Source organism: Bombyx mandarina, chromosome 24 (genome assembly GCF_030267445.1).
Source record: "Bombyx mandarina strain Sakado chromosome 24, ASM3026744v2".
Taxonomy (NCBI): domain Eukaryota; kingdom Metazoa; phylum Arthropoda; class Insecta; order Lepidoptera; family Bombycidae; genus Bombyx; species Bombyx mandarina.
This window is the reverse complement of record NC_143230.1, coordinates 2,742,833-2,755,954: the sequence shown is the minus strand read 5'-3', so window position 1 is coordinate 2,755,954 and position 13,122 is coordinate 2,742,833. Positions and strand designations below refer to the sequence as shown.

General features: G+C 38.0%; 1 protein-coding gene across 1 annotated transcript; it reads right to left on the bottom strand.

The window, feature by feature from the left end:
- Positions 1 to 801: 801 nt before the first annotated feature.
- On the bottom strand, positions 802 to 12,785 carry Bx42 (Puff-specific protein Bx42). Its single transcript, XM_028181152.2, has 13 exons — positions 12,589 to 12,785; positions 12,266 to 12,417; positions 10,574 to 10,731; positions 9,671 to 9,853; positions 9,144 to 9,223; positions 7,678 to 7,859; positions 6,808 to 7,041; positions 5,983 to 6,127; positions 5,295 to 5,428; positions 4,008 to 4,149; positions 2,931 to 3,027; positions 2,107 to 2,256; positions 802 to 1,009 (listed from the first exon to the last, which is right to left on the bottom strand). Exons 1-12 carry the CDS (start codon positions 12,603 to 12,605, stop codon positions 2,113 to 2,115), a joined length of 1,668 nt encoding a protein of 555 aa, XP_028036953.2. The 5' UTR covers positions 12,606 to 12,785; the 3' UTR covers positions 802 to 1,009; positions 2,107 to 2,112.
- Between the last annotated feature and the right edge of the window lie 337 nt (positions 12,786 to 13,122).

Here is a 13,122-nt window from a genome sequence, read left to right as displayed (position 1 = left end):
ACAAAATAAAAATAAAACTACCGAATAATACATAAACATTTAATTTATTGAAAGTGAATAATTTTGTACAAAATTCACGTTTTTGTGTTATGTTTCATTATGAAATTCAAACGCATCTCTGAACACAGCTTTTTCGTATGGATATTCAACAAATCACTTCAAGTGCGGTCACGGTTCATCAACCATTCCCAACAGACACGGGAGACAAATGTATTAAATTTCATTGAACTAAACTATTATTTGTACTGAAATCAAAGCTTATCCCTTATTTAGTACCAATCTCTCGGCACGCCCTCTACGACTACTCAAGGAAGACAATTTGGGCTCCCTCAACACTAGCTGATACGAGTTTTTTTAACGTCTCAGTAGAGACGAGCATGCAGCCATTTCATGGGCACCGTCGCTCTCATGGACATCAGCAAAGTCTACCTGCCTGCTGCTGAAGACTGGGTGACAACAAGATATGACCTTTAAATGGTATTATGCATCGCTAGGTCAGTTCCCAACATTTATGTTGAGGCTAATGTGGAATATGCATTCCAACTCGGTATCCACCGAGCTCAGTCTTCAAACGAGGGTCAGGATTTGAAATAGGTCACTTCCCAGCGACTGGTCCTTTATTACATAACTGTAATTAGTAAATATTTTCAAATGATTTAACCATAAAAACACAATCCAGACATTACAGACTGCATCTTATTTACATCAAACTATATTTGCAACAGAGTGAATGACCTAGCATCATCAATGTCCAACTAGTTAATACAAACAGCATACATAAATAAAAATTAAAAAACCAAATTTAATGAATATATTTATTAATTACATTCACACCCATTGTCCTCTGTACCGTTTGAGGATTCATTCCATACAGTTCCATGGATAAATCCTTCGAATATACCTTTAGGATTACAGTCAAAGGCCAATGATGTCAAGTACCTAAACATAATCTTACATTATATTATATAATCCTTAACAAGATAGTCTTCACTATTAAACATCACTGGACCTGTAAAAGAAAAAAAATAATTATATTTAAAAAGACCATATTTTAGTCAAAGAGCGAAGCAAGTTTAGATTTAATTTTATTCTCTACTCATATTTAAACAACGATGATTTAATTAAAGTCCTTTTTTACCAGAATAATGAACAACTTGAGACATGAAATCAAAACCTCAATATATTGTTGAAACAATAATTCTTGAGCATAATTTTATTAAGTGCCATTGTAGGCAAACGAGGATAAGGCTCATCTGACAGCAAGTGGTTGCCGTCACTCATGACCGTCACAGGGACACAGCCAAGCCGCTCCCTACCGTGGTGCCTACCCGTGAAAGTTAATTTACTTTTTGCACATTACCATCAGCACTCTTAGTAATATGGTGCTAGCATGGCATGTGTGACACAAGGTGTCCAACAGCACGTAGTGTAATCTATCATCAACCAGTGTGTAGCTGGAATAACTCTTTTGACTACCAGTAAACATGTAGGGACAAACGTAACCAGTCAGCTGACGTGGGTCAACGACCTTTACTACACTGGTTTACAAATATAAACATCATAATTACATTTGATAAATTAATATCTGTTCTTTGTTACGTCCTGTAAAACAAAGCATATTTTTACTAATGCCAGACCGTTTTGTGAGCCTGCCCGGGTAGGTACCACCATCCTGCTTATTTCTGTCGTCAAGCAGTACTATGGTTTGAAAAGAGGGCCAGCCGCTGTACTATAAAATGTCTCAAGATAATCGGCGGGGTTTCCATTGTTGACGATGGGCTTCGGCAACTAAGTAGACCATGAGCTCGTCCACTCAGCTAACCAATAAAAGAATGTCAATAAAACAGTTCTCCCGATCCATTAAACATGGTTTTAGGTACCACAAGCACCGGTCACCGTCCTCGTCGAACCCTTCTGGCCGGATCTTCTCAGTGGGTCGCGTTTTTGATCCGATGGCAGATTCTGCGAAACACTGCTCTTGCTAGGGTTCGTGTTAGCAACGTCGTCAGGTTTGAGCCCCGTGAGCTCACCTACTACTTAAGGTTAGGCTGAAATAGCCTCTCAAGGCTATCATCAGCTTAGGTAGGGAAAAAAAAAACAGCTCACGTCAGATCAGTCGCGCCGCTTCTTGTTGTGGTGGTCGTGTCGGTCGTGGTGGTCGCGCTTCCTCGACGACTTGTCGGCTCTCTTCGCCTCGCTCAAGAACCGATCCAGACCGAACGGATCGAAGTCAGCCTCCGGCTGGTTGCTGCGAGACTGCAAAATACATTTATAATGGTGGTAGGAACTCTTGTGAGTCCGCACGGGTAGGTACCATCACCCTGCCCATTTCTGCCGTGAAGCAGTAATGCGTTTCGGTTTGAAGGGCGGGGCAGCCGTTGTAACTATACTTGAGACCTTAGAACTTGTATCTCAAGGTGGGTGGCGCATTTACGTTGTAGATGTCTATGGGCTCCAGTCACTTTGAGAAAGGCTGATCTAGGAGGACTCTTAGACACGGGCTGAGTTCTCGCTTTAGTAGTTTTTAAAGTAGGTGAAAAAATAGGGGCGCTATAAAATAATTTATTCTCAAAGAGGACAGTGTACAAAAAAAAGTTTGGGAGCCTCTGCTGTAATTATAAAGTTTGTTGATATTTTTATTGAATCATCGTTGATCACTAATGCTTATCTAGGATTTAAGTGATTATCTTACTTAGATCTCATGGTCTACTGCACAGGAAAAATAGGCAGGACATTGCTATCTACTCGTAGGGGATTACTACAATACAATATCTCGATGCCTTCATCATCAAAATCAATAAAAGGCATGTCCGGAGTTCAACATATTGACACCATTCTTTACCCATATAAAAACATCAGGCACAGTAACCATTATAAACTCTTTCCCTAATTCAAGCACAACTCTTCATATTAAGCCCATGGGAACTCACGGATTCGTCTCTGCTTGGGGCATCCTTCTCAAACTGCACCGGCCCAGAGCGGGTGTTGGAGCTACTGGTGCCGGCGAACTCTTTGTCCGCCACGAATCTGTCAACAAACATGACATCTCATATCATATGCCACTGACACTACACAATGTCTATCTCAAACATCTATGTAATACTACAGATTTGCCAGTTTTAATTTTTTTATTCGATTATCGGTCTATCCGGTGTTATATCAATATCAATAGACATTGGAATGCACAATGTTTCACTGCAGAACTGGGTAAGATTGTATGCAGCTGCCTTGTCTATAGACAAGGCATCCTAAAATCAGTCCCATTCGCGGGGAGAGCAGGAATCATTTCAAAATAATAATGAAGAAGGCACTGCTATCAAGTGAAACATACATGGTTGTCTGAGTACTAAAAATATAGAGTAATAAAGTAGGAGTAATAAACTGAAATTATAAGATTGTTTTAGCTTTATAAATAAATATTTTAAATGCAGTCTGATTTTATATTTCATTTAAATTATTATTTTTCCTACGTTTTTGATTATTATTATATTTTAATCTCACAACTGAGACAAATAAAACTTCGCATTTTAGAATCCGTTCACGGCCGGATTTAGGTGAGAGCAACCGGGGCCCCCACAATAGACTTTGGAAAAAAAATCTTTCTAATTCCGATAAGTAAACACTAGTAAATCTTTTCTTCTAGTTCGACATTCCTTTTTTCGTTGTTTTACTTGACGTTAACACTAAAATTTAATTTCAGATAATTCTTGTTTCCTATTATATTTGTATATATTTTTTTAATACTAAGAGAATCGACGTGGTTCCACAATAAATTATTTATTGGAAAACTAGACTGAAAAAAATTGCCCATTTAATTTGGAAACTAATTTGGGGCTAGGGAGGCCTCCGCTCCTCTTAAGCCCTGAGGCCTCCAGACCTCTAAATCCGACTCAAAATCCGTAAAAAGGCTTGTGGCGCCTGCCAACCAAGCACATATACCCACACATTTTCAGTGCACACAATTTCCGGGAATATTAAATTAAAAGTTTCCCTGCGGTCAAGGTCACCTGCGCGTGTTGGCGACGGCCTCGAGGTCCCCGTAGGAGTCCCGGTCTGCGTGCCGGCTGGGCCTGTAGATGTGCGCCCCGACGTTGTCCTGGTTCCGCCACGGCTTGTCGTACACGTTGTACGCGTCGTCCTCTCCGTAGCCTTGTTTAAATAAGTTTAAGGTTGAATTTCGTGTGGCAAAAAGTATACCCGTTACTATGTTTTTTTTTTCATGTTCACCAGGTGAGCCGTGAGAACGTTCACTAGTTCATAAGTAATAAATAAAAAAACATGCGTATTTGATATGACTTTTTTGCCCCAGATGGGTAGAAGTGGTCCAACTAGATGCCGACCATCGACCTTGAGACATGAGGTCGATGTCTCAATAGCATTGCGTCTGTCCTAACCTTTAAACAGGCATGCATGACTGCTTTACTGATTCCACCGTCCACGTTACGACCACCCATCTTCTTCTTTCTGGTCGTTCCCTCAATGCTGAGGATCGTGACTGTATGTCAATCTTCTCCACTCGGTCCGGTTCTGCGCCATATGTACCGCTCCCCATATCTGGCCTCCAGTCACCTCCTTGAGTTGGTCAACCCATCTAGCTGGCGCTCTTCCTCTAGCGCGCTTCCCCTCCATCTGTCCGAGAATTGTGAGTTTCTCCAGGCTGTGCAATGAGGATCGCATTATGTGCCCAAAGAAACTCCGGATCCTTTCCTGGCACATAGTCAGCAGGCGCTTGGTGACCTTCAACTCTTCGAGGATGGAGACATTGGTTCTCATAGCTGTCCAAGGAATGCGTAGCAGCTTTCTCCAGCAATACATTTCAAACGCCTCAATCTTTTTGCGTTCCTTTTTCCTGAGACACCAAGTCTCCACCCCGTACAGGAAGATAGAGAAGACCAACGTACGAACCAGGCGCATCTTAGTTACTCGGCGAATGTTACGGTCTTTCCAGATTTTATCGAGGTTAGTCATGGCACTTTTAGCCATCCCGATAAGGCGTCCGATTTCTTTCTCGCAGTTACCCATCTAAGCAATATAAAAAGAAGAAGAAAAAAGGGTTGTGTTGAGATGACGGTTAATAGAGGAGAATGGAATAGAATGATTTTTTTTTTATTGCTCTTGTAGGCAGACGAGCATACGGCCCACCTGATGGTGAGTGGTTACCGTCGCCCATGGACTTCAGCAATGCCAGGGGCAGAGCCAAGCCGCTGCCTACCGAACATTCGCTACGCCGACCCCACCTGGGGGGATGTGGTGGAGACAAAGAAGAAGACAAACTGTGAGGCCTCTAGCCTTACCGCTGTCAATTCCCTTGCTGTTGTTGAAGAGTCGCTGGTCGAACATGGCCTCGCCGCCCTGGTTGGTCTTGGCCGGCAGCCCCAGCGCGATCTGCTCCGAGATGTCGCGTTCTCGCTCTTTCGCGAATTTGGACCTGGAATTAACGATATATAATAGTTTAAAAAAAAAACTAACAAAATACGCGTTTATAGAAAATCCAACCAAAAAAATAGAAAATAAATTTTAATAAATTTCAATTAAAAATAGAGTATGAAAAATATATTTTATTGTAAAAAAAAGAATCTTAATATTTTTTTTAATTATGCATAAAATATACATTAAATGAATAAAAAAAATATGACACCAACATACCATGTATTTGACACACACAGGTATGCATACTGTTTATTTATTGTCAAACTTTTCTGATTGCTTATAATCTGTGCTCAAATTGAGAATAGATTAAATATTGTTTGTATTTAATAATATTTGTCTATAGTGTAGTTTTGACGAAATCTGTGATTATAGTATAATAAATAGTCTTTGATAATAGAACCTTAATAATATTCAAACTTAAATTAATTATAGTCGAATTTCGACTACTGCGGGACCACTAGTTCCTATAATGAGACAAGTCGTCCCGATCTACAATACTAAATCAATCTCAATTTTCTTGTATAAGAGAACTATGAAGAAAAACACACTCACCTTTTGTCCGGTGCTGCTCGGGCCATGTTTCTTTCGCGTTGCCTCTCTTTGTGTCTCTCAGCCCTCAGCTTGTCCCTCTCCGCCACACTGAGACCGCTCTCATCTATCTCGGGCTGTTCCACATCCTCTTCTGGTGCTCGAATACCTAATTAATATATAGGTAATATTATCTTCAAGGATTATTATAATTGCTGATTTACTTTTAAACAGTCTTACCATCATTACATGATATTACGTGATGATTTAAGTCACTCATACAAGTGACTTTAAGTGCAGTTAATCAAAGGAATATATTGTACTGAGTGAAATCTGATTGAATTATCTTTAAAAAAATGGCATTAACATAGGCACAATACTAATATCTACAACAGTGAATATTAATTGATAATCTAAGAACACATTTGTCCGGGCACTTCATTACTGGTGGTAGGACCTCTTGTGAGTCCGCGCGGCTAGGTACCACCGCCTTTCCTATGACCTTACAACTCATATCTCAAGGTAGGTGGCGGCATTTACATTGTAGATGTCTATGGGCTCCGATAGCCACTTCACACCAGGTGGGCCGTGAGCTCGTCCATCCACATCACTATAGTATAAAACAAAGTCGCTTTCTCTGTCCCAATATCCATATGTATGCTTGAATCTTTAAAACTACGCAACGGATTTTGATGCGGTTTTTTTTAATAGATAGAGTGATTGAAGAGGATGGTTTATATGTATAATAACATCCATTAAATAGTGGAGAAATCAATTATAAATTACAGTTCCCTAGGCGAAGCAAGGGCGGGTCGCTAGTAAGCAATAAAAAAAAGAGGAGTAACTCACCAGCCCTGTGATCCCTGGCTCTTTGCGCCAACATCCTTAAATGTTCTTCCTTCTTCTCTTTCTCTCTTTGCGCCAATCTCCTCTCAAGCTGAGCCCTGGCTTCCACGGCCTCTCTTGCCTTCCTGTCGGCAATGTATAGTGCTTCAGCCAGCTTGGAGAAGTTCTCGTTGATGTGGACTTGTTGCAGACCCCGGCCGTCGGCCGCGAGACGCTTGTCCAGCGGGATCGTGTATCCTGTGGAAGAAGAAGGGGAAATAATATTGAAAAATTAGGTTCATAAAAAATAGTCAACTTTAGCATGCATCTATACTAATATTATAAAGAGGAAAGATTTGTTTGTTTGTTTGTATTGAATAGAAATGAATAGAATTGAATAGAATTGAAACTACTGAATCGATTTGAAAAATTGTTTTTTTTTTGAAAAAAAATTGCGATTTTTACTAAAACTCCAATAATGTAACTCAAGGTGTATAACAATTACCTAAAATATTCTTTACATCGCGTGCCCTGCGAAAACTATTGATGATAGAATAAAAGAGCACATTATTATTTACAAAAAGTGTCGCGACAGCATATGTGTCTATTATAGTTATGCCGCAATAAGTGTTCTTTTATTTAAAGAAATAAAACAACGTCAAATATCGTTGAAATTTTTGTTAAAGACCCGATCTGAATCGGAGCGGGCAGCTAGTACAAAATAAAGTCAGTGCCAGTCACAGTTTCCTCATCAGGTTTGAGCCCCGTGAGCTCACCTACTAGTTAAGGCGACGCTGATATTACCTCTCAAGACTATCAGCTTAGGAAGAAAAAAAAAAGAAATCACAGTTTCCTTTTTTAAAAAGATCTCCTGGATCCACCCCGTAACGGTACCTTTAGCGTTCTTCCAGTGCGAGACACAGGGCGGCACCTTCCAGTCCCTCTGCTGGCGCACGGACACGCGGCGCGGGGGGGAGTGCAGCACGGGCGCGGGGGGGGAGGGCGCGGCGCGGGGGATCTTGCGGTTGATCTGGAAGCGCGGCGGCTCCATGGGGTCCGACTGAGCTTCCACCATCCTGAAGCACAACGATTAAAAACTATTTAAACACATTAAGAACCATTTTTTTCTTTCTCTTTCGTTTTATTGTCTCGTAGCGATCTGTTTTAGTTAACAATGAGCTATTCCTTTGGGTTATTTTAATATTAATAGTGATATTAACAGAGTCAGATGTCCTGTGACATCTTCATCTTTTATTGTGAGATTTAATTTCTGTTCTGTAAGGTTGGTATACTGTGCCTCCTTAATCTAGTAAACCGCACTGCTCCTGTGCCTCCTAGGTCTGACACAAATTTATTAACATGTGGTGATAACCTTACTTGGTATTTTTTGCTGTAAGCTACTATTTCTTCTTCCACTGAGGAAATATTCAAGTCCATTTGTATGATCTTGTTGCTTATGTAACGCAGTATTCTTAGCATGGTTTTGAATTTGTTAAGAAATTGTTAAGGACCATTTTTATGGTCAAAGGGTTTTATGTCGTATTTGCGACTTGTTCTTGTAAGATTACTTGTAATGAAAGCTATCATAGAACACAAGGTATTAACACTAATCATACCAACACTTGCTGGTACCTATTTCTACTACAGCGGGTAGATAACGGTATACGACAAGTATTACTCAAAATAAACAAACAAAACAAAAAAAAAAGTGTGTGTGTCCGCTCCGACGCACGACTGGAGTTTACTGGATATAAAAAATTAAACGAAACAATACGAGAAATAGTTCTATATTACGACAACACGATACACTACAGATTATTAACAAATTAACGAGACACAAAACAAACGACTAACAAATATATGAAAATACAAAATGAGAGAAACGCGCGATCAGTACGAGGCTTTGTGGCGGACTGCCGGCGCAGCAGCCCGGCGCGCATTTCGTGTGACATGCGCATAACGCATTTCGTGTGACATGCTAGTACGATTTTGGTCCCCATAATTTTCATACCCCGGGCCTATATATGTAAATCGATTCTAAAGGAGTAAACTCCAAAAAAGTATAATAACTGTAGTTTAATTGGTAAGAAGGGTCATGAAGTCAAATGTGCATAAACAATAAGATGATAGGTAAATTTTTATGCAAAAATTCAAAATGGGTCTCTTCACCTGTTACGGTATTATATTAAGTGTCAACAGATGCCTTAATCGCACTGGAGACATTAGAACTTATATCTCAAGGTGGGTGGCGCATTTGCGTTATAGATGTCTATGGGCTCCGGTAACCACTTAGCACCAGGCTGTGAGCTCATCCACCCATCTAAGCAATATAAAAAATATTAAAATGAGCTAAATTTTACCTGATAACTCGTTGTTTCGCTCCAGAGTTATAAGAGCCACCTTGTTGCGCTGGAGTGTACCGTATGTATTGAGCAGGCGCCTACAAACAATAATGGACTATCAGATTTAAAAAAAATCGTGTAAAATTTGGCTATTGAGAAGAAAATGGATGCGAATTGATGAAAAAATATGGAGCACAATCGTAAATTCTGATGTTAAACATGGAATACAACTATGAGGTTGGTGATATTGGTGAGTCGCATTTATTTTGTTATCATTGTAGGCAGTCATACAACCCATCTGATTGTGAGTCATCATTGTACATGGACATCAGTAATGCCAGGGGGATAGCTAGCAATAAATAAGATTGATTGTGTGCTTCTCACCCTACCAATGTCAAAAAAAAAAAAAGAAACCAATAAGCATTCTTCACTTCCTGCTTTTGCATTCACAGTATTAGTTTAAGAAGGTCATATCAGAGCTCGAAAACACTAAGCAGGCTGCTTCACAGTTTGAAGCCTTGAAAATAGCATAAAAATTAACTAACAGCTTTGGGTGCAGCTTTCACTGGCATCGCAGCTGATATTTTGGCATTAGTCAATTTCTCAAGTGCGAGTTTAGTCTTCTCTGTGATATCCTGGATGTCGTCCTCGTCTGGTTTCTGCAGTGTTGGATCATCTTCGGCTAGCACTTCAGACGGTAATAAGTCTGTCAATTTTGAATATATTATCTGTGAAAGAAATATGAATTATTTTTTGATAGCTGTGCTTCAAGAATATATTTAATATTTTAACTGCCCAAAATAACAACCATCTTACTCATTGATGTAGTATAAAAGAAGTTAATAGAAAGAAATTATGTAGAGAAAGAACGAATCAAAGAAAAATCAAACAAACAGCGATTTCCAACTTTTTGCATACATACAAATTCCATAAAGCAACCAACCATCTAACAAGCATAACAACACCTGTTGGTTGGAAAATTTTCCAATAATACTTTCCTAGATATGGTTTCAGGAAATGCTCAAACTATGTTACTGCTTATTTCTCAATTAGTATTATTTATGTTAAGTTATCAATCCACTTAGATGACTGCTTAACTGATACAAAATTGAAATCTGTGCAGAAATAATTATGGTACCATAATATTTTTTCATTCAACTAAACGGGCGCCTTTTTCAACAATGACATCAATCAATGGTCACATTTAAATTATTCTACACAAACATTATTTTTTTTTTCAGTCAAAAGCAAACTTTTTAAATAATAAGGATTCAGAGACTATTAACAGATTTCATAGAACTTATTAGATGTTTTAAATTATTTCTGTACTAAGCCTATTATGTGTTTACATGTCTATATGTTTTAAGAACACTACATAAGTAATCAATGACTTCAACAATAATATCTATTGTGTTCAAATTCACTATGTCAAATAATTAACTGATCACCTTGTCAGCACTGTGTCCTTGTCTGGCAATCGCAGAATATTTGACTCTCCCAGACTCATCCAGCTGGACAGCTAGAGCATTTGAAGTACTCTCCTTGCCTCGCATTCCCATACCAAGCGGATACTGTGCCACATGGATCTCTGGGAATGCTCCGCCATCTAAAACAAACAAGCATTGAAGCAATACTGCGTATATAATTAATTTTAGGTGTAATTTGAAAGTACAGTAAGACCCTGACATAATGCTGATTCGTTCAGTGGCATTTCAGTTTAACTCTCTTTTATTTGAATTTTAGGATTCCCTGAAATTGCACAAGGCACTAGGCTTCCCGATATCAGAATAAATTATTCTGTTTTTTTCTTTCCTGCAGTGTTATCCAACATATTTTTATCATTTCAAACATTTGTTGGTGTTATAAGTACAAATTTATATGATACAATGATTGATAAAGTGACAAATATTTTCATTTTAAGTTTTTATCTTGGGTTTTAATAAAAATACAAAAATAAAGCAACAAGAAAAAATATTTCCCTAGAAACTAGATGCAAGCTAATAGAAGATTAGATACTGGTGAATGTCAATCTGAAATTGGTGCTGCATTGAATTTGGCAACAACAACAATAAGGAATCTGGCAATTTTTCCAATGAAATACATACTTAGCAAATGTTCACAATTGATTTCCACAGTGAAGGAATAACCTCATATAATAATAATCAAACTCACAAAATTATAATTTTCATAATTACTGGTGGTATTATGTATTGTGAGTCTGCACGGGTATGTATCACCACCCTGCCTGTTTACACTGTGAAGCAGTAATGAGTTTCAGTTTGAAGGGTAGGGTAGCATTAGTTAATGATGAGACCTTAGAACACAAGTCTGAGGGTGGGTGGCGGCATTTATGATGTAGATGTCAATAGGTTCCAGTGAAAACGTAGCATCAGGTGGGCTGTTAGGTCATCCACCCACGTGGGAAAAAAGGCAGAAAATTGGGAATACAGAAGAAACTGAATGAACTGAAATACAATATAAACATACAGACTATATTCATTTATTGTGTCTATATTTGTAAGAAATAGATTAGTTCTATTGTAATAAAAAAAAAAAAAATTAACATAACATAAATACCTCACCAATTTTTTATCTATCTTCCTAACCTAACCCCATTATTTACATTATGAGATTATGTTTAATGCTGTTTGATATTAAACTCTACTTTGATAGAATGTATATCACTCATTAAGCAAGTTCTTACTGTAAATATATTATTACAATTTACATTTATTTCATTACATAAGCTTGTATACAACTGTATCCTAAGCCATCGCAATAGCTACTGGGCTATGTATTTTATTATTAAGATTATATTATTAGGCTATGTAGTTTTATGTCACAAAAACCACTTTAATTATAATAACCTGTTTTTTTATGTAAGAATGACGTTCAGAATTACTGAAAGATCTAGTTCGGTATCCAGATTCCAACACCCTGCGGCATACCGTCTCTCAATTCACATGAAAGCCACAGCTACTGATTAATATCTGGTTAAGCACACGTCAGAAGTAAACATGCTATTGTATGAATAGAATCGATGATGATACTCTTTTTCAGACTTCAAATAAAAACCTAGTTTTTGACTTGATTCTCACTTCGGGAGTTAATCACTTTTTTATCTACAAAATTTAACAGACCTGCAAAATCTTCGTCTCTTCGAGGTACCCATCCTTTCCTCTCACCGTAAGGTGGCACACTGGTCTGGGACACTACAAGAGCACTCCCGACACGTTTAGCCTTCAACTCATCATCTCTATCCCACACTTGCTGACTAGGAGCTGGTAACAAGCTAAAAATGAAACGTGAACCACGGTCAGTTTGTCAATACGTAAACGTATGAAATGATTTATTTACAATAGTTAATTTAACTAGTAGCTTTAATCAGCTATTATTTAATTTCGGCGTTTATTGTATATTCAATTTCAATTATTTCAGTTGATTGTTTTCATTTAAAACACACCTCGATAACGACGCCATTTTTATGTCTGAATCTGAAATACCGTAGACATTTTACTGATTTGACATTGTTCATTTTGACTTTTGAATTTTTTTCTATACGATTCGTCCAGTGGATAGTAAAGAGAACTCTCCTTCAATCTGAGCTTTTGTTATAAAGTCGTATGTCTGAAAAATGGAATGGAATTGTTTTCATGTAATCTAATTTTGTGATAAAATAAATGAAAGACAATTTGAGTTTGATTTTTTCTTCCGCAGAGATTGTAAACTAATGCTAAGGGGGTCTTTTCAAATAACACAGGACGTATTATGTAAATCAAGGTACACTATCAGCAAGGTAGACATCCGAACCAACTTTTGTTATTTAATTTCGCCTATACATTAAATAGTACCATTGTTGTTAATCATTGAACGGTTTTTTTGTTATCAATCCTGAAGGAATTCGCAATAAAAATTCATAGTTCTCGATGCTGTTTTTCTGAACGATTTTTTTAACTTGACTTAAACAAAATTATTCACAATCACAAGTCATCATTCT